Source organism: Equus caballus, chromosome 15 (assembly GCF_041296265.1).
Source record: "Equus caballus isolate H_3958 breed thoroughbred chromosome 15, TB-T2T, whole genome shotgun sequence".
Lineage (NCBI taxonomy): Eukaryota > Metazoa > Chordata > Mammalia > Perissodactyla > Equidae > Equus > Equus caballus.
In genome coordinates, this window is record NC_091698.1 from 93,754,440 (window position 1) to 93,777,294 (window position 22,855).

At 41.3% G+C, this 22,855-nt stretch overlaps 1 protein-coding gene across 12 annotated transcripts in view; it reads left to right on the forward strand.

The window, feature by feature from the left end:
* CYRIA (CYFIP related Rac1 interactor A) overlaps positions 1-22,855 on the forward strand; it is a 102,504-nt gene that overhangs the window by 56,621 nt on the left and 23,028 nt on the right. For 10 of the 12 annotated variants that reach the window (XM_023619492.2, XM_070236630.1, XM_070236629.1 and 7 more), the window contains one exon: positions 14,481-14,560. In XM_023619492.2, coding sequence (XP_023475260.1) covers positions 14,491-14,560 — 70 coding nt within the window. In that variant the 5' untranslated portion in view covers positions 14,481-14,490. Of the gene's footprint in view, positions 1-426; positions 5,011-14,480; positions 14,561-22,855 lie in introns of all 12 variants that reach the window. The other 2 variants (XM_070236631.1, XM_005600208.4) reach the window with 2 other exon arrangements.

Here is a 22,855-nt window from a genome sequence, read left to right on the forward strand (position 1 = left end):
TCATAAATGGGCTCTTGTATGATTAATAACCATGCGAATGAGCCCGCAGCAGCCGCTCAGCCCCCGGCTTCATCTCTTCACGGAGGCGGTGGTCGGAGTCCGCTTTCTTCCTTCCCTCCAAAGCAGCGGTGCAGAATTTATTGCTAAAAGGGAAATGACTTGTTTGCATTGTGGTTGCAATTTTTTATATGCAAGACAGGAGGCGCAGAAAACTAGTATTTGTTGTCCGAGGCTGACTGCAGGCCAGATGCTACACTGGGTACTTTACCAGCATGATCTTATTTACTCAATAACAACGTTGCAAAGGGAGTATTATGATTTGCGTTTTACACATGAGGAAAACTCAGATTCCAAAAGGTAGAACGACTTGCCCAAGGTCTCCAAAGCTCGTGCCGTTTCCACTAAACGACTCCTCTTCCTTTTCAGTGTGGTCCAAGGTCCACATACCTGGAAACACCTTCCTCATCCTGCCTGGCTGTCCATACACTGAAATTGGTGATTTTAAAATAGAAGAGGAATTTCCATTCCTGGGCTGCACTCTGTTTATTGCACCTCCTGGAAGACGTGTGTCTGTGCGTGTGTTCATTTTTCTGAGAAGACTGGTTTTCAAAGTCATCTATGATCATAAAACAGCAGAGTCAAGCTCCCCAAAATATTTCTGTTTTGGGAAATGCGTATTTTCTCTGGCCTATGCCTCTTCCCAATGACCAATGCTTACTCTGTTCACTTTTTCTGCAGTTGACCTCTCACGATTGTTGCTATGTGATGACTACTTATCTAACACTTTCCGTCCATTTCAGTGGACATAAATGACGAGCTGTGTGCTGACCAGTGCTTGGTGTTGGGTGGGGAGGAGTAGTTGAAATGGGTAACATTCTGAAAATGAAGAAGACATAGCCCTTGAAAGAATTCACAGCAAGGAAGCTTGTTAATTCAGCCTGCGGGTCAGGTCAGAGATGTCGGGGAGGAAATGCAGTTTGATTTGGTCCTTGAAAGATAGACAGGACATCCACAGGCAAAGGAGAGGGCAAGGACGTTGCAGGCAAAGGGAACAACATGAACAAAATAACAGAAGACAGAAGGAGGCCAGAGCTGTTGGCCTGGTCTGTATTCTGGCGTGACCAAAGTACAGAGGGTTCAGAGCAACTGAAACTTGAAAGAGCTTCAGGTCAGGTTTTATAGCCCTGAATACCAGGTGAAAAATTGTCCCCATCTTAATTTGACAGCCAGCTTGGAAAGCGTTTACGCTAAAACCTGCCTTCGTTCTACCCAGCAAGCGCATTCACCCAGCAAGCCCCACGTCCCACTCGGCCCCGGAGTCGGCCTTGAAAGTGGCTCCTGCACAGGAGCCTCCCCTCCCGGCACCCGGCCAGCTCTCCCCTCGCTCACCTTTCCTTTCCCAGCTTACCTGATGGTCTTTGCCGCTTGCTTCCGGTTCAAGCCAGGGATTTTATTTTAAAACGTTAGTTTGGTTTGCAGTGAAGAGGATTTTGAAATCAACGTGATTGCTTCTTCCAGAAACTGGGAACAAAAGCAGAGCCACTCCTGCCTGTGAGATTTCTAGGGAAGTTTCCGGCCCTTTGGATGTCCTTGATGCTTAAGATGTCGTGAAGCTTGCCGACTTCCCTGGGCTTCAAGTTCTTCAGGTTTTTAGTATGACAAATGGCTTTTATTGATCTTTTTGGTACTTATATAATTTTTGGCATCCCACACTCCCTGAAGTAAATTTGGCCTAGGAAGTAAAACCCCTAAAGCTTTGGCGGGTCCATCCCAAATCCTCCTTGGGTAAACAGGTGGGCCCCAGTATAAGAAAACTCAGCCTCTGGAATCCTGGACTTACAAATCAAGTCAATCCATGGCACTGGGGCGGGGGGATTCTTCAGAGGTCTTTGGCTTTCCAGAAGGACTCCTTCCGATAGCACCGTGCCGCCCTGTGCCTTGACGTGCTCCGTCGTATTTCACCACCTGACAGTGAACTATGGAGGCAGAGAAACTTCAAGCAGAAATGTGTGATGCAGCTGCCCAGGGAATGAAACCCAGGCAGATACAAGGAGAAAGTCTTTTTTTTTTTTTTTTCTTTAAGGTTGTATTGTAAGATAACAGAAGTGGGAGAGATTTAATTCACCAGCATTCATTTTACACGGACAGGTCCTGTGCCACGCTCAGAGGCTGTGCGGGATCTGAGGTGCTTAGTGTATCTGGTTCTGGATTAGTGGGAGGTGAGAGGGAGGTGAAGATAGTGACTGGAGGCAATAAGGAGAGATAACAGCAAAGAGAAGAAGGTGATCTCAGGGAGATGGGGAAAGTTCAGCAGATGGAGTTGGGTGAGAGAATGGATCTAAGGGGTGCGTCAGTGCAGAAATCTCAGATGACACTGTGATTTCTGGCTCATGTAGTAGGATGGATGATGATGCCTTTCATTGAATGAGGCAGGAGGAGGATATTTGGGGAAGGCAGAACATGAGGATATTAAGGCCTTCCCCAAATTTGTACTTGCAGCAAATTCTCTTAGATTTATGGGCCTGGAGTTGAGAAGGGAGGTCCAATTTGGGGCGAGAAGTTGAGCAGTCATCAGCATAGGGCGACTATTGGAGTCGGGAGGGTCGCGCCTGCGAGGGTGAGAAAGGGGCGAAGAAAGGCCTTGGAGACCGACATTTAAAGGTCAGATGGAGAAAGTAGAAATTTAAGAAGAGCATTCAGAGAGACGAGAGAGGAGCAGGAGACAGAGGTCATGGGGCATCTGAGGGAGCAGGGTTGGATCAACAGTGCACATGGCAGTCCTCCTCTGCAGCTCCAAATGAGGAAGAGGCGCTGCTCTGGCCCATTTAAATGCCTGAGATAGAACTCTGGAAAAAGGGGGTTGGACATCCTAGTGAACGGACAGTCTGTTTAAGCTGAATCACTGATGGTCTAACAGCCCAAACTTTCGGTAACTTCTCAGTGTTTCCTTTCATTTTCTAAACTGAGGTTGAGGCCGTCTGAGAGAGGCGGAATAAACAGCTTGCCCAGTGTTACTCAGTGAGCAAAAGGCATTTCCAAGACCGCCACTTAGGTCCCCAGGCTGCCGGCTCTGGAAGGGGTTGCTTTCCCTTTGGACCTTGGCAGAACTGGCCTGGGTGGGCCGAGACTGTCAGCTCTCGCTCTAGGTAAGGGGCCGGTTGATCAAGCAGCTTCCTCATAACCGTGTCCTTGATTTCCCAAGTGAAAGGCAACAAATTCACTAATGACTTCCCCGCGGTGGGCTGGTCCAGAGCCAACCCCAGGTTGATTGTTTCCATATTCACTAGCATTTGAAATTGGGGGGCACCATTGACTTTCATTCTCTGAAAAAGAATCTAATGTTGCCCTCATTTCTTGGAGACTTTTTCCTGCTGTAATATTGGTGTTTATGGGGAAATTAGCTATGATGAGGTAATAGTCTATTTTAGAAAACTGAACTCAGATATTGAAAGGGCTGTTTTAAACCTGCACTTAATCGTTCCGTTCCATAATGGTCTCTCGGTACTTTTTTGAGAATTCCCATGGATTGCCTGACAACTGGACTCAAGCAGCTTGTATTCCATGGGGAACGCCAAGCCCTTTTGAGGGACACCATGGTATTAATAATCGATGAGAATATTCAAGGCATTTTCCCATTTAAGTGCCATTACTTGTAGTGTTAAAACGTTTTGAAAACACATTTTAGCCATTAACTCATCTTTATTGTCAGATGAAAGTGCTAAATAGACTCACTCTCCTTCAGTTTTCCTCCTTCATCTTGGAATAAAATCATCTGCTGGATTCTTGGCCACACATTCGGCAACAGAACAGAAAACCTATAACTTCATTGCAGAGGCAGCTGATGGGGAAGGGAATTCCAGCCGAGCCCAGCTATCAAAAATCATTAACCTGGTTTAGCAGATTCAGGCTCCTGGAATTTACAGGCTGAGCTACTTCTTTCCATTGGTGTATTTTCCCTCCAGAAAAACAGGTGCTTATATCGTTTAAGAAATGTACCTTTATGTTAGAGAGTATTTCGTTAAAACCACCTATTTTGTATCTGATATATTATAGGCTGATGGTTAACTGGTTTTGCTTCTCATTCAGAACAAGCAAGCAGTGTAACTGTTGTCTGAGGAGGTTCTGCAGTTTCCAGGAGGAAGTGTCTCTGAGCCGTAGGAACAGCAGAGGTATCAGGGCTGCACCCTTTCCTCCTGGGACAGCTCCCTGGATGCTGCTGATGGTTCATGGGAGGCAAGCCAGAGGGATGCTGGCTTTGCAGGGCCGTGTGGGGAGTCTGCAAGCCTCTGGTGTCACTGGCAGCAGCTGCCATCCTGGCTGGCCTCCTGATTTCTCCAACTCTGAACCTTGCTGATCAGCTTGAAAGGCAGAATGTCTTCATAACCCTCCTAAAATCACATGCCGTCCCCAGAAACGTTCCTAGAGCCAGCACTGGACCGCTTTTCTCCATTCCGCTGGGGAAGTCTCGGGGCGCCATTGCCATTAGGGGCCAGACTTACAGTAAAACTAAGGATGGCCAGTAGCAGGATGCAGCTGGAGGCGCTGGCCTGAGAGCAGAGACCAGGGCCCCCTTGTAGCTCTGCTCCCAAGCCCGGGCAAGTCCCTGACCAGGTTAGCAGCTCCTAGACTTTTAAATTTCATAAACCAAAATTTCAAAATAAACTCTGGGGATTTAGAATGGAGCTGTCACTATCATTTTGTAAAATAAAAACACCATAGTGCAAAACTGTTGGAATGACTGTAGCTTTCTGCAAGGCTCATGGCATAGCCTTTATTTTTCTCCTTTTCCCTTGGACTGATCCATGCTGTGGATCCACTGGGCGGCACAATCTTAAGGATTTCTTTTCCAGTGCTAACTGTGTGCCAGGCCCTGTGCTGAATGCTGGGACTACAATGAGGTGTAAAGACCGCCCTGCCCGGGAAGACCTTATCCTCCGAGAGACACGAGAGAAAGCATGTAATTGCAGTCCACACTGACGGGCCTGTGACGAGGTAGACACCGCAGATCAGGTGAGCAGAGAGCAGCAGAGCTCACTCAGGGGAGTGGGGTTTTTTATTTGAGGTGGAGTCAAAAGGCAGGGAGGACTTTTCCTTCTGGAGGCCCTGACTTCCAAACGTGTACTTGAAAGGGAATTTTGGAGAGGCAGTTGCCAAGAGTCAGTGCTTAGAGGTCACATGAAATTGGATTCCAGACCCTCTCTGCCACTTGTGGGCTTGCACAAGTTTCTAAATCTCTGAGATTATTTCTTTATCTCTAAAATTGGGATAATAACAGTTCCTACCTCATGTGGTGGTTGTGAAAATTAAAATATGATAATACATGAAAAGTTCTCATCACTATCGCCTGCAGATCATTAAAAAATGCTAGCTGTCATTATAATTGAAACAGAAAGAGCAACATGTGCAAGGGCCCTGAGGCACTTCTCCTTTGAGAAGGGCAAGGTTTGGCTAGAGCGTAGAGTCCAGAGGCAGGGAGAAAGGGAGGGGACAGAGGAGATAATAGAGGCCAGAGGCCAGGTGTTCTGGGTCCAGTGCACACATTTGGATGCATTATATCCTGCAGGCACTGGGGAGCCACGGAAGCATATTAAGCAAGGAAGTAACATAATCAGATTTGTGTTTAGAAAGATGGCTCTGCCAGCAGTATGGAAATGAATGGGAGGAAGACAAGACTGAGTCAGGAAGATCAGATCAGAGGCTGTTTACAGGATGCAGGCAAGCTCTGCTGAGGGTCTGAGTTAGGATAGTCAAGGTAGGGATGGAGAGAAGTAAGTGCGCACAACTTTGTGAAGCACCAGGGAGGGATGTCCGCTGTTTAGCACGTTCTGACGAGACCCCACTAACGTGGAACAGAAAGCCTCCAGTGGCAGCATTACACGGTGCTTTATATTTTTATGTCTTAAAAGTGGATTTGATGTCCCATTTACTTTTTTGTGTTAGTGGACACAGTTTGAGATTGAGAGCCAGGACATCTCCATTCTGGTCCCTTCTTTGGTCCTAAGGTACTGTGGGTCCTTGGGCAAGTTCTTTTTGTAAAATAAGAGCTTTAAAAAGATGATTCCAGTTCTGATGTAGAATGTATTCTGATGACATTTGGCACTAGAGATGGGGAAATCCAGAATCCATCTGGACCACTTTGGGAGGACACTTACTCGACCTGACTCATGAGTTCTGATCGGTAAAATGCGTCTAAGAATACCTTCCCTTCCTTTGACACATGCTCCTGTGGAGGACAAATTTGACCAGACACATCTTGGACAAAGATGTGATGTTATATAGATATGTGTGAGTGTTGTATTCATGACTGGTCTGTGGCTTGTATGCTAACTGGATTGCAGAAAAACATGAGGATCAACCAGCACTTCTTAAACCCCCAAATATTGAGTTATAGATAAAGAATCTAAATCTTTGATTTCTTAAAGTCTTTACACCAGGGATGCTAAATATTGTAGATTCTGGGAGGTATTGGCTCATTCAAAGTGCTAACAAAACCCACGCTGATGATAGAGGCATTGAGTATTTATCATCTTAAGAAAAATATTAGAAAATAAAATCCTGAAGGCTGCTGTTTTATCTGTTTTTTTCTCACCTTCTGTTCTTTATTGATAAAAGGTAGTATTGGCTTAGGAATTCTCCTTTCAAATAGTCAAAGTCACAAAAGAAATCTTATAAGTGCTTGTTCTCTCATCATGAAAATTGGGCATTGAAATTCTGGTGTACGCAGGTAAAGGTCAGCATTCACAGGCCTGCGTGCTGGGCCTGAGTCCTTTGTTAGATAGGAAACCAATAAATTTCCTTACAAACCATGGTCACATCTTTTAAAACAAGCTCTGGTTGATTTTATTTGGTTTTACACTCTGGGAATACAGCTAATGCTATTATTTAATTATTTTCTTCCAAACAAAAACAGAGTTCCAGATATGAAAAAAATATGCACGTGGGGGTGGGAGTGTGTGTGTGTGTGTGTGCACGTGCATGTGTATGTGCATGCACACATGCTTTAATTCTCTCCTCTTTTTTGGAACTGGAAATGTTAGCAGAGAACTCTTTCTTTAAGAGAGTCGTTGTTTTCTACTGAGCAGCCGACTCCCATGGAAGTGGTTTTGAGCTCAGAGCCAAGAAAGTAGTCATAGAAAGTACCATGTGTACATCCCAAATTGTCACCCCAGGGAGATGAGAGCCTCCCTTGGCAGGGACGTCAAGCAGTCTTTACGGGCAGTGTGAGCAGCCCTCAGTGACTAGAGAAACGCCCTCCTTCTAGACTATTTGGAAAAACATTTGAAAGGACCCATTTCAAAATTACCTTGCAGTAAATGAGCCTTGAGGATAAGCCTTCTGTTTTTGGAAGACTTGATGAGACACCCAACTTGTGTCTTTTGTTCCCTTCTCTCTCCTAATTCCCCTTGGAAGCTGGAGGACTTCTCTCGGCCAATCCAGATTCCCAGCATCCTTCATGCCTGGGTGGCAGCTCACTTCTTCTATGAAGCTAACTTTTCCGGGAGCCTCCACCCGACACGGTTCTCTCTCTTCTCTGAATTCCCAAAGAAACATGTCCCTCCCTAAACACGCCATTGAGTGGTACTAGTGTAGAGCAGGCCGCTTTGGAATGTAACAGAAACCGTAGACTCTTCAGAAAAATGAGAATGTGTGTACAATAATATGATACCCTGCATGTACTTTCCACAGACTACAGTCTCTCAAAGTCCCCAAACAGGGACTTCCAGGAGTCTGGAGTCCCAGGTCTCCTGTGCAGAAAAGAGCATAGACTTTGGGTTCCCGTGAGTCATATGTGACTCTGTCTTTTATTCTCCTGTAGTCTTTGGAAGGATGCTTAACCATCTGAGCCTCTTTTTCTTCCAATAAATGTGAAGATAATTCTAGCTAGCTGAAGGGTTGCTTTAAGATTTGAGTAGACTAAAGTATGTGAAAGCTCCTAGTATAGTGCCAGGCTCACAGGGGGCACTCAGTAAAATGTGCATGTTCTTGTCCTGCTCATATATAATAACAATAATAATAATAATAGCTTTAATCACTCTGATTGGTACTTAATATGTACTGGTGCATACCATTTTCACATTCAATTAACATTTTTGAACAATTACCATTTATCAGAAATTTATTATGTGCTTCTGGGTCGATTACGTTCTTAAATTAAACCTGTGCTGGGTCCCTAACTAGGATGCATAGCCCCTGAGCACTAGGCTCTGGCTCCCATCGTTGCATCCCCACCCCCAGGGGCCCTGTGTATTCAGGGGTCCAACAAGGGATGGACTAATTCCCTCAGGGTCATTATTAAAGGTGGAGTTTTTGTTAGGAAACCAAAGAGGGACAAGGAAACTTCCCACGAAACTGTTACAGATTCCCTTCTTTGGGAAAGGAATCTGTTTCTTCCTTTTATTTAGGTAGGTCACTGTCACCAAGAGAGTCAGTGCTGAGGAAGGTGAACTGAGTCTCTTGGCAGTAACCCCGGCCTCTGCTTCTTTAGTTTGCTGGCAAATCAGTGTTACCCCTGTCCTTTGACATTTCATTCCTTTTCAATAGAGATATTTCATGAGCCACGTTGGTTGGTTTTTCTTCGTTAGAGATTTGTGTTTTCCTTGGACTTGATACTATATTTATGAAATGGAGTAAACATAGACGCAACCATTTGGTTAAAAATTGCAGTGTTTGATGATTTTTCTGGCATTTACTGAAAGAGTAACCTAGCTATTCCTATTTGCAAAAGCGTTTGTTTATGCTTGAGATTTTTGTGTTGAAAATGGATATTAATCTATATTAAGCTATCTGAAGACCCCACCCTCTAATTATCACAAGCTTACATAAATATTGTTCTTTTGAGAATTTCGTTTTCTTTCATAAAGATTTATATCTTTTTCAATCAGCTTCTTTATTTTTTTTAAGATTGGCCCTGAGCTAACATCTGTTGCCAATTTTCTTTTTCCTTCTTCCCCCCAAAGCCCCCAGTACATAGTTGTATATTCTAGTTGTAGGTTCTTCTGGTTATGCTATGTGGGACGCCACCTCAGCATGGCTTTATGAGCGATGGTAGATCTGCGCCCAGGATCCGAACTGGCTAATCCCTGGGCTGGTGAAACCCTGGACTGCTGAAGCAGAGGTTGAGAACTTAACCACCCGGCCACGGGGCCAGCCCCCTCAATCAGCATCTCTATTTAAATTTACTAAGTCTAAGTTTTCTAATCCCTAAAAAATATATCTTCCTCTTGGTATATTTTGAAGATAAAATACGAAAATGAATCTAAAATACAGTGTTTGACACATGGAAAAATATCTTGCCGTGCCAGCTATTAATACCTTTAACTATTTACCTGATTATCGTTAAAGCGCTTTGCATAAAGAAGCCTAGATATTGAGAGACTGAACCTGAAAGATAAAGAAAAATGCAACTCATATGATTCTGGGGATGTTACGTTTCTCTGATTCCCTGAATATCTTAAACCGTAAAATGAGTTGTAATGTTGAGTAATTATAGCTAATATTTGCACAGATTTTTACAGCATGCACAGTGCTTTTACATTCATTTAATTTAGTCCTTGCAAGAATCCCATGAGGAGATATTATTACATGACTGTTGTGCAGATGAGGAACCCAAGACTCAGCTAAAATTACTTTCTCTAGAATAATGGGAGAATTAGATGTGTTTATATTTGTGGAGCTCTTTCAAACTTTTCTCTATGATCTCATCCATCTACTAGTTACACTCTACATCTTTTGAGAACATCAGTTTGCCATATTGTGATTTTGGCTTCCTCTGTGCTTCAGATTCTCAAGCCTGTGTCTTAATCGTTATCAGTAAGTTCCAGCTTGCAGAGCCGCGGGAAAACAGGCTCAGCAAATAGCTAAAGCCATCATGCCACAGACCCAGTGGCCCAGATGCCCACATACTTTCCCTTTGGTGGAGAAGGAGCAGTCCTGGGAAGTCCAGCCATGGAGGAAGACTGGTGCCTCCAAGAGCCAAGGGCCGTTCACAGTGGCCACCAGTGAAAAGAGGACCCCTTTCCAATACCCTTCTCCAAAAGCAGGAAATATCTCGAGTAAAAGAGTCAGAGAGTGTATTTGCAGGCCCATCCCTTCGTGAGTACTTATCCAACTGGTGTATCCTTTCCTTTCTCTCCATCTGCTAGCCAAGACCTTGTGTTTCCCTTGCTGCGCCCTTGCTGGCCCCTCCCCACAGGAATGAATTTAGATCTCACAACACTCATGTGCGCACTGGAGCTGGATCAAGTCCCAAGGAGGCCTCACTTTAAGATGGTCTCTGAAGATGCCAAGGGAGTGGGTGTGTGTGTGTTTAAAGGAAGCCTAAACTTTACAATAGATACAACATACTAGTTTTGAGTAATAAACATGCTCTATACATTACTGCCTGAGCTCCTTTATGCCTGGAATCCCTCTTATCCTCCTTTGTCTTCTGTTTCTAATATTTGAGTACTTTTTCATCTACATTTTTTACTCTACTTCTCCCCTTCTTCAAATTGGTTCTCTTCCCCCTCCTTTCTTATTGGGGATACTTTTCCTAATCCTTGAACTTACATAAGCAGCTTCTTTACCTATAAAAACTGCCAAGAATCATCATCAGAATCGTCACCATCTTAAGGGACTCCGATTAAGGTCCTCAGGTTAAGGTCCTCCTAAGGGGCTCAGAACACCTGTTGAGTTGATGTATTCTCTCTGACATAAGCTCCTACACCATAGGGAAGAGTGACAAGTAGCTGGCATCCCTTGGGACAGACCCAGCAGCAGGTAACATTAGCAGTGTAGCCATGGAGTCATCAAATAGAACCTGGAAATCAGATTTACAGCGTTCCCAAGTACAGCCCTGGACTGCCAACCAGGCTGCTCTGCCACCCATTTGGCTGCAAAACCACTGCTGTACCCACGGGAGCTCTGAGACTCAGTTCCTCCTCAGCATGACATCCTCTCTCTAAGCCCACTCTCAGCCGGAGGAGATTTCTCTTTGTCTCAACTATCTCTTAGCCATAATTACTTTTTTTCTTTTCTTTTTTCCCAATCATAAAAAACTGTACTGATTCAGTAAAACCCGTTTGTTTTTATTTTCTGGATACCAAATCTTGAAAGCGACCATTTTTTCTCCTTTGCTTTGGCTTTCGGAAGTTCAGTCCAAATTGATAAGTCATCTCCAGTCAATGTGGAGACTTTATGGCCTAGCTGACCTGTGGTTCACCTACTACTTGCCTCTCTACCGTCATCTTCCTGTTCTACTTCTATTCTTCTCTCCCTTCCACTTTTATTATGAAAGTATTTGCATCCTCTACTAGTGTATAATAACTTATCTTAAAATCTTTTATTGAACAAGATAAAATGTTTTAAAATAATCTTCATGTTAATTAATCAAGCCATCTCACTAGTAACGTGGTGCATGACAATGTATTTTGTATGCACTGAGGAGCTGTTAGAAAAGGTTGGAGAGTCTCTTTCATGAGAAATACGGCTGGGGCTGTAGTGGAAGCCCCATGGGTGAGTGGCCTTCTGAGTAGAGCCCTGGTTCCAATTGAAAACAATCATGGCCTCTGCTCAGTGATCATCTGTGTGATGTTAACTCACTTTGTAGACCTTAAGCCACAATATACTTCGATGAATTCTTGTTGATTTTGGAGGGAAGCAGTAAGCATCAACTCTTCTTGCCATGAAGGAGATGCAATATTTCTGTACTTATTCAAGTTACTTGTGTTGGAATACATGTTTTCTAGGTTCCATAAGACTGGACTTGACCCCTAAAACTATAATAATGTCCCGAAGTTGTTGCTCTGGGCAGTTCCCGTTTGAAATGTGAAACATCTAGGATACTAAGAGTTTCTTAATTGACCTTGGTTGATGTTAGAATCATGTTCCCAAATATTTGACCATATCAGCCGACCCGCTTGAATAACCTTTGAAGAGAGAGAATTCTACAGCCAGCTAATATTTGGATGTATTTCCACATGTATTCCTTTCAGTCTGTTACTAATTTTAAAGGCTTGACATATTTCTCACCTAGATACTTTGGCAGTAAAATCCTGCACGAGACAGAATTTTCAGAGGAAGCTAAATCTATTCAGGTGTCTTGTGACACATTAATAGCACAAAACTAGGGAAATTAAGAATATTTAACTTCCATTAAGGCATTTTATATGAAAGTAGGGGCTGCTACTAAACAGTACAATCATGTTCCTACAAGAAGTGCCTCTGAATCGGAAGTGGAATGGTTCATTAAGCTGGAAACAGATTCTTTCTGAGAGACCCAGAAGGGTTTATGGATGTTGCCCAGTGGCAGGGATGGACCATACCAGTTCCGAATTTTATTTTGGGAGAACCTACCTCAAACAGGGCTTTGCTGAAAAATATCTTAAAAGGAAATGTGCTTCAAGGCAAGGGAGGAAGAGAAGAATGACGGAAGAATCTTTTGGAAGAGAGAAGCGTGGTATTTGTCTTCCATTGTGTGTTTGTGTGTATGTGTGGTGTATCTGCATGTGTGTGGTATGTCTGTGCACATGTGCATGCATGCCCAAATATTCACATACCTCAAGATGGAAGAAGTCTAAAAAGTATCTAACCCAACCTTCTGCCCAACACATGGCTCATTTTTACAATATTTTTAAGGACTGATGTAGCATATTTCTACTTAAAAACCACAAGTGACAGAAAGCGCCCTATTTCACAAAGCAAATCACTCAGTATTCAGAGAATTCTAATGGTTAGAAACTTTTTCATGACATTGAATGAAGCTCTTTCTTATGTCCTCAATGATCTTAGTTCTCTTCCCTAGAGCCACATACAGCCTGTCTAAATCCATCTTCTATAGGAAAATCCTAAATACATATTTGAAGGCAGTATGATAATCATGATAATGATGGTGGTGGTAATTATCATCATCATCCTTGTCAATAGTAAAAGCACATAACATGCTTGAGCACTTCAAGTGCTGTGCTAAGCATTTTATATTTTTATATTATTAATCCTCAATCCTTGATGAAACAGATACATTTCAAAAATTCGTTTTACAGATGAGAAAACTGAGGCTTTGAGAGTTGAAGGAGCTTGCCCTGGGTGACAGAGCTAGCAGGAAACAGAGCTGGAATTGAAATCGACCTCCCTCAGCAGTCTTTGAGCTTCACATTGGTGGCTTATCCCACAGATGACGTCTGCAAGTCAATGAGTGTTGTCTCAGGGCGGGATTGTGGAGACTAGATTACACCACCTTCTGCACCTAAGGCAACTGCTGGCTACATAGTGTCGCACCCAAAGTCATCCTTTTGTGCATTCTTCTCTCACCACACCTTTCTTATAGTGGCATATTTTAAAAAATTCCTCGTATTGGCATAAACATTGTCGGAAGGGATGTGTATAGAAAATTGCAGCCCTGCCCGTTCCCTTGTACTGGTCCAGTGATTTTTCAAGTTGATCCCTCACAACTGAGGCGTCTCAGTCATGAATTAGAGAAGTGCCTTGCAAAGAGGACACCCAGCAGGGAGCTGCGACTCTATAAATATGTGCTGACTGAACGAATGGACGATGACCTCCTGGGGAAAAGAGTTTACTGTCTAGAGCTGAGAGCAGTAGAAATTGTGTGGTTTACTTAAATAATAACTATGTTTTCCCTATTTTTTTTTTTAGGTTGAGATTGCAAATATGTAACAAATTTGTTTTTCTCTGTTGATTTGCTTCACCTGTGCAATTAGACTGCAATTTCATTGAGAATCACTTTTTTGATATTATACCTTTTCATTTTTACAATTCATGAAGTCCCCAATTCGTTACCGTTGAAATGTCAAATTAAGAGAACCTCTGACTTGATTGCGAGCTGCACCTGTAGGAAATCTGGCTCCTATACAGACCAAGAGGCGTCCCTGGGGATATAAATGTGTGTTTTCTAAACTCTTTTTCTCAGGAACTTTAAGAAACTTACCTTTCTGGACAGATATTTTAATAATGGCCTCACTGTTGTGCTTGTCCATTAACATGGTATATTCCCACATCAGTAGAGCCGAAACAAAGCAGAGTTGCAATATTAACTGTAAGGATTCAGAGGATTAGTGAAGGGGAAAAGGAGGCTCTTTGTAGAATATACCTAAACTCCATAATTTCCTATAACTAAAATACCTGATTCTTTGAATAGTGTGTTCTTCAATTTTCTTTATAGTGAATGAGACACAGGATGCAAGTGTATTCTCCAGAGAGAGCTTATGACATTTGTCTCATTATCATAGTTTGTATGGTTTAGACCAGATGTCCCTAAGTTTCAGAGACCCAGAATCTCAGAGATATTTATCAGCCACTGATTCAGGAATGAGTGGCTAAGCTATTAGTCATCTCCCAGGATAGGAGTCGCTGCTCTGTCTGGTCTTTGGGTGTAGCTACTGGGGGTCCAGTGGTATTTATGGAAGCTCATCCACTATGTGCAGCCCTTTAAGAAGTCTATTTTTTTATGGTGCTAATGGTATTTGGTTTTGTGTTACCTCTCCTAGGTTTGCTGGGATGGGAAACCTGCTCAAAGTCCTTACCAGGGAAATCGAAAACTATCCACATTTTTTCCTGGATTTTGAAAGTAAGTTCCGAAAATTAAAAGATAATGATGAAAACTTTTCACTTTCTTTATAGCTTGTTGATAGGGAAGTTTTAACATAAAGATTTTATATGATACTTAAACCAAACCCAAATGTCACTGTGCATTTCTTTCTGAGTCTTCAAAGATTATTTTCCTTCTTTCTTTTCTTATTTGTTTTTTAAGAAACTCAATTGAAAATCTTTTCAATGTGTCTGTGGTTTTCTTTCATTTTAGAAATGATCAGCTTTGGTAGACCCAGCATAAATCATCACCATGTATTTTACTAATAACTTCCATGAAACACTGTGTCATATTCCAAAGAGAAATAGTACACATAGTAATTTGCACAGATGAATATAAAACAAATAACACTAGATGTGAAAGAAAAAGTGATAATATGAAAAAAGGAGGTTTCCAGATGATTTATTTGTTGAGTCATCTCTTCTGTTCTGTATATGTTATTTGACTATACAAAGCTATTTTAGCATTTTGAGATGTAGTCTTTTCATCTGAAAAGTTATGTTTCTTTGACCAAAAATTTTAAAATTTTTTCAAAGATAAAATGGCTCATGAATCACGACTAAAGAAATACAGAGATTTTTACCTTGTTTATTTTCTTGATTGAGTATATTTACAAATGAATTACATATTCATGTTTAATCAACTTCACGCCTGTGTTCCCCTTTTTTGAATTACAATTCCAAGCACAATTGAATGTCATTTTCCAGAGTATTCACCATATGCTGCAAATTTTAATCTGCTTTAAGCTTTAATTTTTCAACTATTTTGTTTATATTAAAAATAATAGTGGAAATTTTCTTACATATAGATTAAACCTTCTAGAAGAGATTTTCTAAGTAAATGCTAGAAGAGCTTTCCAAGGTGCAATAAACCAAAAAGTGAAGGCTCCCTAGATGTATCTTTTCACTATCTTTGGTGTATTTAAAATAGCTACTTGAAAAGGGAAAGTGGTCCCCAAAATTCATGTGTTCTGAAAAAACTATTTAATCTATATGACATTCAATGAAAGATATCTCACTTCTGATTTAACTCAGTTTTCTGCTGTTCTCCTTCTTGTTATTTGGCTGGGTTTGTTTGGGTTTGGCTGCGTTTGGCTGGCTTTTGTTGGATTTGGCTGGGTTTGGCTGGGTTTGGTTGGGTTTGGCTGGGTTTGGTTGGGTTTGGCTGGGTTTGGCTGGGTTTGGCTGGGTTTCCTGGATTTGGCTGGGTTTGATTGGGTTTGGCTGGATTTGCTGGGTTTGGCTGGGTTTGGTTGGGTTTGGTTGGGTTTGGCTGGGTTGACTGGGTTTGGCTGGGTTTGGTTGAGTTTGGCTGGGTTTGGCTGGGTTTGATTTGGTTTGGCTGGATTTGCTGGGTTTGGCTGGGTTTGCTGGGTTTGGCTGGGTTTGGTTGGATTTGGTTGGGTTTAACTTGGTTTGGCTGGGTTTGATTGGGTTTGGCTGGATTTGCTGGGTTTGGCTGGGTGTGGCTGGATTTGGTTGGGTTTAGCTGGGTTTGCTGGGTTTGGCTGGGTTTGGTTGGATTTGGCTGGATTTGCTGGATTTGGCTGGATTTGGTTGGGTTTGGCTGGGTTTGCTGGGTTTGGCTGGGTTTGATTGGGTTTAGCTGGATTTGCTGGGTTTGGCTGGGTATGGCTGGATTTGGTTGAGTTTGGCTGGATTTACTGGCTTTGGCTGGATTTGGTTGGGTTTGGCTGGGTTTGGCTGGGTTTGATTGGATTTGGTAAGGGATGCAGCTGGGAGCTCAAGACCAGATTGATTTGATACTTCAAAAGAAATGGGCGTTTTTACTGGTGTAACTTTTGCTACTCCTCTACAATATACATATCTTTGTTGTTGTTAAGATGAAGATTTATTAATAACTTTAAAGAATTTTTACAAAATACGTTACCTATTATCTCACTACCCTAATTTTACTACTTGCGTTTTTAGTTGATTCCTTCCACTTCTTGTCACATGCATTTTACACTGTGGCATCTGGCATGTACAAAGGCCAAAATAGTGGTAAAATACTCCATTCATTCAAAACTGGGGAAGCGTATAACACCTAGGGGAGTTACATGCCTGTTCTGTTTTGGAAGCTCTAAATTCCACATGCACCTGGGCATACTGCTCGCAAATGCTTGCCAGATTCGGTGGCGCCCATTTGCCTGTTTAGCTGTTCTTGGATTCTTGGCTTTCCGTGCTTCCACAAAGAGTACTGTTGAGTTTTTTGTCAAGTCTAATTTTAAGAGCCTTTAAAGTGATAAAAGTAAAATCTGCAGGGATTTAAAGCAGTGGTGTGCAACTGTTGTTTTCTGGAAGACCCGCATTCTGAGCTTATGCCTCAGGGCATCCCCAGCCCCACCGCTTAGCAGAGGGCCATCTCTTCCTCTCTCCTACAGCCAGAGTGCTCTGATCTGCTCGGTCTTGCACTTTCGACATTTTCTTAGCATTTATTTCAAGAGACGTCATGCTGGCGAAAGAGAACACTTAAAAATCTTAAACTTTGGTGATAGTTTATAGTACCAAAACTCTATTTGTAGATATACTATTATTTTTTTAAGAGGAAAGTGTGGACTGAATTCCCATGTCTAGTGGCTCATTACTAGGGCTAGAACAATGATATTTAAGGAAATTTTAAAACTATAAATTTATAAAAATATATAAAATCCTATTTGTTTCCCCATTGATCCCAAGGAGAACATAAATGTTATTTCACTGAGACTCTGAGAAGATAAATAACTGGGCTGAAGTCACACAGGGAATGATTAGGAAACGGAGGTGGGAAGACAGATCCCTTTGACTTTCCTCCCCTTTGCTTTCTTCCGTTAAGTGCTCACTGCAAGCAGCTTCCTAAAAGTGCTGCAGCCATCATTCTGTTCCTGACCAGAGAGAGATGTCTTTGTCATCTACAAACTAAGATGTCTCATGGAAAAAAATAATTTTGGTTTCTTGATTCTGCATATCCTATTTCCTAAAGATGATTTTCAAGAAAGCATGATGATGGACTAGAAGGGTAGGAAAGGGAAGTGCGGTGGCCATGATTTTTCCTTGAGTCTGTAGATTTCGGCTCACTACAGTAACGGTATGTTGAGTATGGGGATGAGCATCCATGTGAACCAGGCACTGTCAGAGAGACAGAGCTAAACAAGAGCAGTCATTGCCTAGTGAATTCTAGCGTGGAGCACAATATAGGCACAGAGTTTAAGACAAAATAAAAGAAGAGGCTTAAGAAAGGCATGGCATGACATGGGAATAAAGTGGGAAAAACAGCATATATCTAGTTTCTATAAATGGAAGGCTATAGAAGGACTTGGAGAGTCTTCTTGCAAGAGATGGCATTTGGAATGGATTTTAGAGAATGAGCGGTTTTTCCACAGGCATAGACGGGGAGAATAGTTTTCCAACAGATGGAAACTTGGGGATAGGAAAAGGAAGGACGTGTTTAACGAACAGCAAGAGGCCCAATTTAGACAGAGCACCAAATGCTTATTGAAAAGAAATAGAAGACTGGCTTGGGTTAAACCACAGCAGGTATGGAAGCTCAGGGGTCCATAATTGGGACTCATCTCCAATGAGAATAGCTGAAATCCCTGAGGGAAAAGTAGAGCGCAGAAAAGAGCTGAGCAGATGGCAGCTTCAGGTGTGCCTATGCTTAAAGGGAGGTTGAGTAGTTAGAGGATCCAGGAAAGAGCCTGCATTGAAGAGGAAGGAGGACATCTTACTAAACTGAGATTCTCAATGGCAGGACTGCTGGGGCCCCACTTAGTTTTGTGACCCAGCACTTATCCCTGTGTTGAGCACAGATCACTGGGCACCAAATAAGTCTTAATAACAGATGCAGGCCATGTGAAAGAGAGAAGAGAACAGGCTAGATCCAGGCAGTCAAGAGAGCAGAGAAATTCAAGAAGGATGGAGTATAAATGGAATCAAATGCTGCAGAGTGGGCAAGAAGGATGAGGCTTGAAAAGAGGATGATGAATTGGGCAGTGAGCTGCCCAGCTACCAGTAGCCACTGGGAAGACAGATTCAGGATTTATTGCTTTGAGTACAGAGGCTGGATGGCAAAGAGTTAAGGAGTAAGCAGTGGAGGGAGGAAGGAAGGCTGAACAGCATGTAGCAACAGCTTAAATGAATTTGGCACCTCTACTTTGAGCGCTGAATATTCTTTTTGAAGTCCATGATGGAATATAATTGAACTGGGTCAAATAGATATAATTAAGCTGGGTCAAAATACAATACAAAATTAGATACATCTGTCCTTAGGTTTTCCAGTTGTGTAGCTCTGATATAAATTCTTGTTTGACCATTGCAGTGAGTTCTACACTTTAAGCTCACATTTCTACACAACCACTTAACATCTTTTTCATTGTTGTTTTTTCATCCTACTGTTTTTTCTTTTTTTTCTTTTTCTCTCTCCACCTCCTTGTCGTGTCTCCATTTCCTCTTTGAAGGCTGGGAAACAGGATTGGCGGGGGGAATAAAATGCAACCTAGGTTTTCATGAGTGATGGTTTTTAGGGACAGTGTATTGGAAGATGTGTGCCAGAAGGTCTGCTCATAACTGGTCAATCAGATCCACCCATTAGGGCACCAAAAGCAGGCAGCAGACGTGAACCTTGCAGTGAAGTATTCCAGTGATTCCCAGACCGAAATGATCACTAGAAACATCTGGTTAACCTTCTTTTAATGTAGTTGTCAGAGCCTTACCCCAAAATTCTGATTCAGTGGTCTATTCCCAAGAATATGCTTTTTCCTGCATTTCCCAGGTGCTTCTGATGATCAACCAGTTTGGGAACCACATTTAACTAACATCCAAGGGAGGCACTAGCCCACCCTAGTGTTTGGGACAGGGGAGCTGGCCAAACAACCTTTCGAGTTCCAAAATCCAGAGCTGAGGTGTTTCATGGTAGTATTATTCATAATAGCCAAAAAGTAGAAACAACTCTAATGCCCAGGAACTCATGAATGGGCAAATAAAATGTGTATCAATTCAATATTGTTGAGCAATAAAAAGAAATGAGGTACTGATTACATGGATAAACCTTGAAACATTATGCTAAGTGAAAGAAGCCAGTCACAAAAAGACACATATTGTATGATTCCATTGATATGAATTGCCTAGAATAGGCAAATCTATAGAGTTAGAAGCTTGGTTAGTGGTTGTCTAGGTGGGGGGCATAGGGGGTTGGGGAGAAATAGGGAACAATTGCTAATGGGTATAAAGTTTTTTGAGAGATAAAGAAAATGTCCTAAAACTCATTATGGTGATGGTTGCGCAACACTGGCAATATACTAAAAATCATTGAATTGTACACTTTAAATGGGTGGATTGTATGGAATGTGAATTATATCCAATAAAGCTGTTATTTTAAAAAAAAATTCCTTTGGAAAATCCAATTTCTTGCTTCTAGTTAATGCTAACACCTTTTCACTTGCCCAGGCTAGACAACTTCTCTTCTTTGCCTGATTATTCCACTTTTTAAAATTTATTTTCATTTCATTTGTTTTCACTGAAGCATAATTTGCATGCACTGAAATACACAGATCTTAAGTGTAGTTTTCAATCAGTTTTGATAAATGCCACACCCTGTCAAGAAACAGGATATTTCTATCACTCCAGAAAGTTCCAGTATGACCCTTCTCAGTCAACCCACCACCTCCCACTCACAACCCTGCAGAAACAACTACTGATCAGGTCAGATTTCTATCTCAAAGATTAATTTAGCTAATCTGTAAGTTATTGAACTTCATATAAATGGAATCGTGCAGTATGTGCTTTTTGTATCTTTTTGTCACTCAACGTTATGTTTTCAAGATTCAACCATGCTGTGACATGTACCAGTAGTTTCATCCCCTTTCTGCTGAGTACTCCTCTGTTGTATAACAGTTTGTGTATTCATTCTCCTGTTGATGAACACCTGGGCTGTTTTCTGGTTTTGGCTGCTGTGAGTAATCCTGCTGTGAACATTCTTGTAGAACCTTTGTGGACGTCATTCTTCTTGGAGAAATACCTAAGAGTGAAATTTCTAGGTCACAGGATAGTTATATGTAACTTTTCCAAATGGGATGTACAATTTTACATTCCTACCAGCAATATGGGGAGCTCCAAATGTTCCACATCTTCTCCAGCATTTAGTATTGTCGATCTTTTTCCTTTTAGCTGTTCTGGTGGTTGTGGGATGGTGTCTCATTGTAGTTTTAATTTGCATTTCCATGATAACCGATAATGTTGAACACTTTCCACGTGCTTATTGGATATTTGCTTATCATTCTTTGGAAATGTAGTCTACTCAAGTCTTGGACCCATCTTTTATTAGGTTTTTTTGTCTTTGCATTACTAAGTTGTAGAAGTTCCTTACTGTATTCTTATTACCTGTCTTTTGTGACATATAGCTTGCAAATATTTTCACTCAGTCGGTGGCTTGCCTATTTATTTTCTTAATGATGTCTTTTCACGAACGGAAGTTTTAAATTTTGATAAAGTGCAATTTATCATTTTTTTTCTTTTAAACTAAGTCCATAGTATATTCTCTTTAAGAAATCCTGGACCATCCCAAGGTCATAAAGATATTCTACTATATTTCCTTCTGGAAGTTTTACAATTTTAAGCTTTACATCTAGGTCAGTGACCGATCCTGAACTAACTTTTGTACATATTGTGAAAGAAGTGTTGGGTTTATTTTTTGTGTGTAATATAAAATTGTTCTAACACAAGTGAATTGCTTTAATGCCCTTATCAGTTAGCTGTAATATGTATGGGGCTACTTCTGGACCTGCTATTCTCTTCCATTGCTTTATTGATCTTTTTCACCAATTAATACCAAAATATAACAAATAAGAAGTCTTAAAGTCAAGAAGAGTAAGTCCTTCAACTTTCTTGTTCTTTTTCAAGATTGTTTGACTATTCTAGCTCCTTTACACTTCTAAATAAATTTTATAATCAGCTTTCAGTTTCTACAAAAAATCTTGCTGGGATATTGGTTATAATTACATTAAATCTATAAATCAATTTGGGGAGAATTGGCATCTAAACAATATTGATTCTTCCTATCTATGAATTTGGTATATCTTTCCATTTATTTAGATTTTTTTTTTATTTTGCTGAGCAATATTTTATAGTTTCTTGAAGTCTTGGACATCTTTTGCTAAATATATCCCCAGGTGTTTCATATTTTGACGATAACAGCTTTTTTTATGCTTAATGTTTGCATGGTACGTTTCCCCACCCTATCTGTGCCTTCATGTTTATAGTGTTTCTTGTAAACAACACTTAATTGGCTCTAGCTTTTTCATCCAAGCTGATAATATCTACCTTTTCATTGGAGTGTTTAGTCTATTTACATTTGATGTTGTAGGTACATTAATTAATGTTTGTATTGGAGTTGATTTCCATTTGTGACATTTGCCTTTTGTTTCTCTCTTAATATTGCCCTGCCTTTTGATTAAATCAAATAATTTTTAGTATTTTCTTTTGTCTTTTCTGTTGACTTTTTAGTTATGCCTCTTACTGCTTACTTTAGAGATTGTAATATACATCTTTAATTTATTGCAATCTATCTTCAAAATGTATTCTTTACTCCATGAAGAATTTAAGAACCTATCACAGTGTACTTCCAATCACCACCCTTTCACCTTTGTGCTCTTGTTGTTATATGTTTTGCTTCTACATATGCTATAAGCTCCTCATTGCAATGTGTTGGGCTTTTTTTATTTTAAACTCTCAGTAGTCTTTTAAATGTGTGCTTATGTGTGTGATTTCAATAGATCTTTTATATTTACTTGTTCTGGTGTTCTCCATTCCTTTTTATGTAACTAGGTCTCTTTGGTATCATTTTACTTCAGTCTGAAGAACTTCTTTGTGGAGAAGATTTGTATGGTGTCATATGTTTCTATCGTTATGTGTCTTATCCAGTGTTCAGCGCAGGGCTGGGGATGTAGTATTAGCTTAGGAACTTTGATTTCTTTTCACTGATGCTAATTCGGTAACTATATGCAGAGCATCTCCTCCGTTGTAGCATGAGGCAGGGCTAGCAGAAGTGGGGATGGGGTCTTAGTAGGGCAGGGAGGCATGGAGAGATGACATAGGGTGCATAAATATAGGAACATTAGAAGAAGATGACCTCTTCTTCAAGGAGTATATAAATTTTATCGAGGAGATAAGATGCAAGAACATTGAAGAGACATTAGTACAGGTAACAGAGAAGAAGTCTGTAATAGTTAGAACAGAGAGCAAATGATGGGCTAGCCAGAAAACGTACAGGTTCTAGGCTGGGCTGAAGACATGTTTCTTA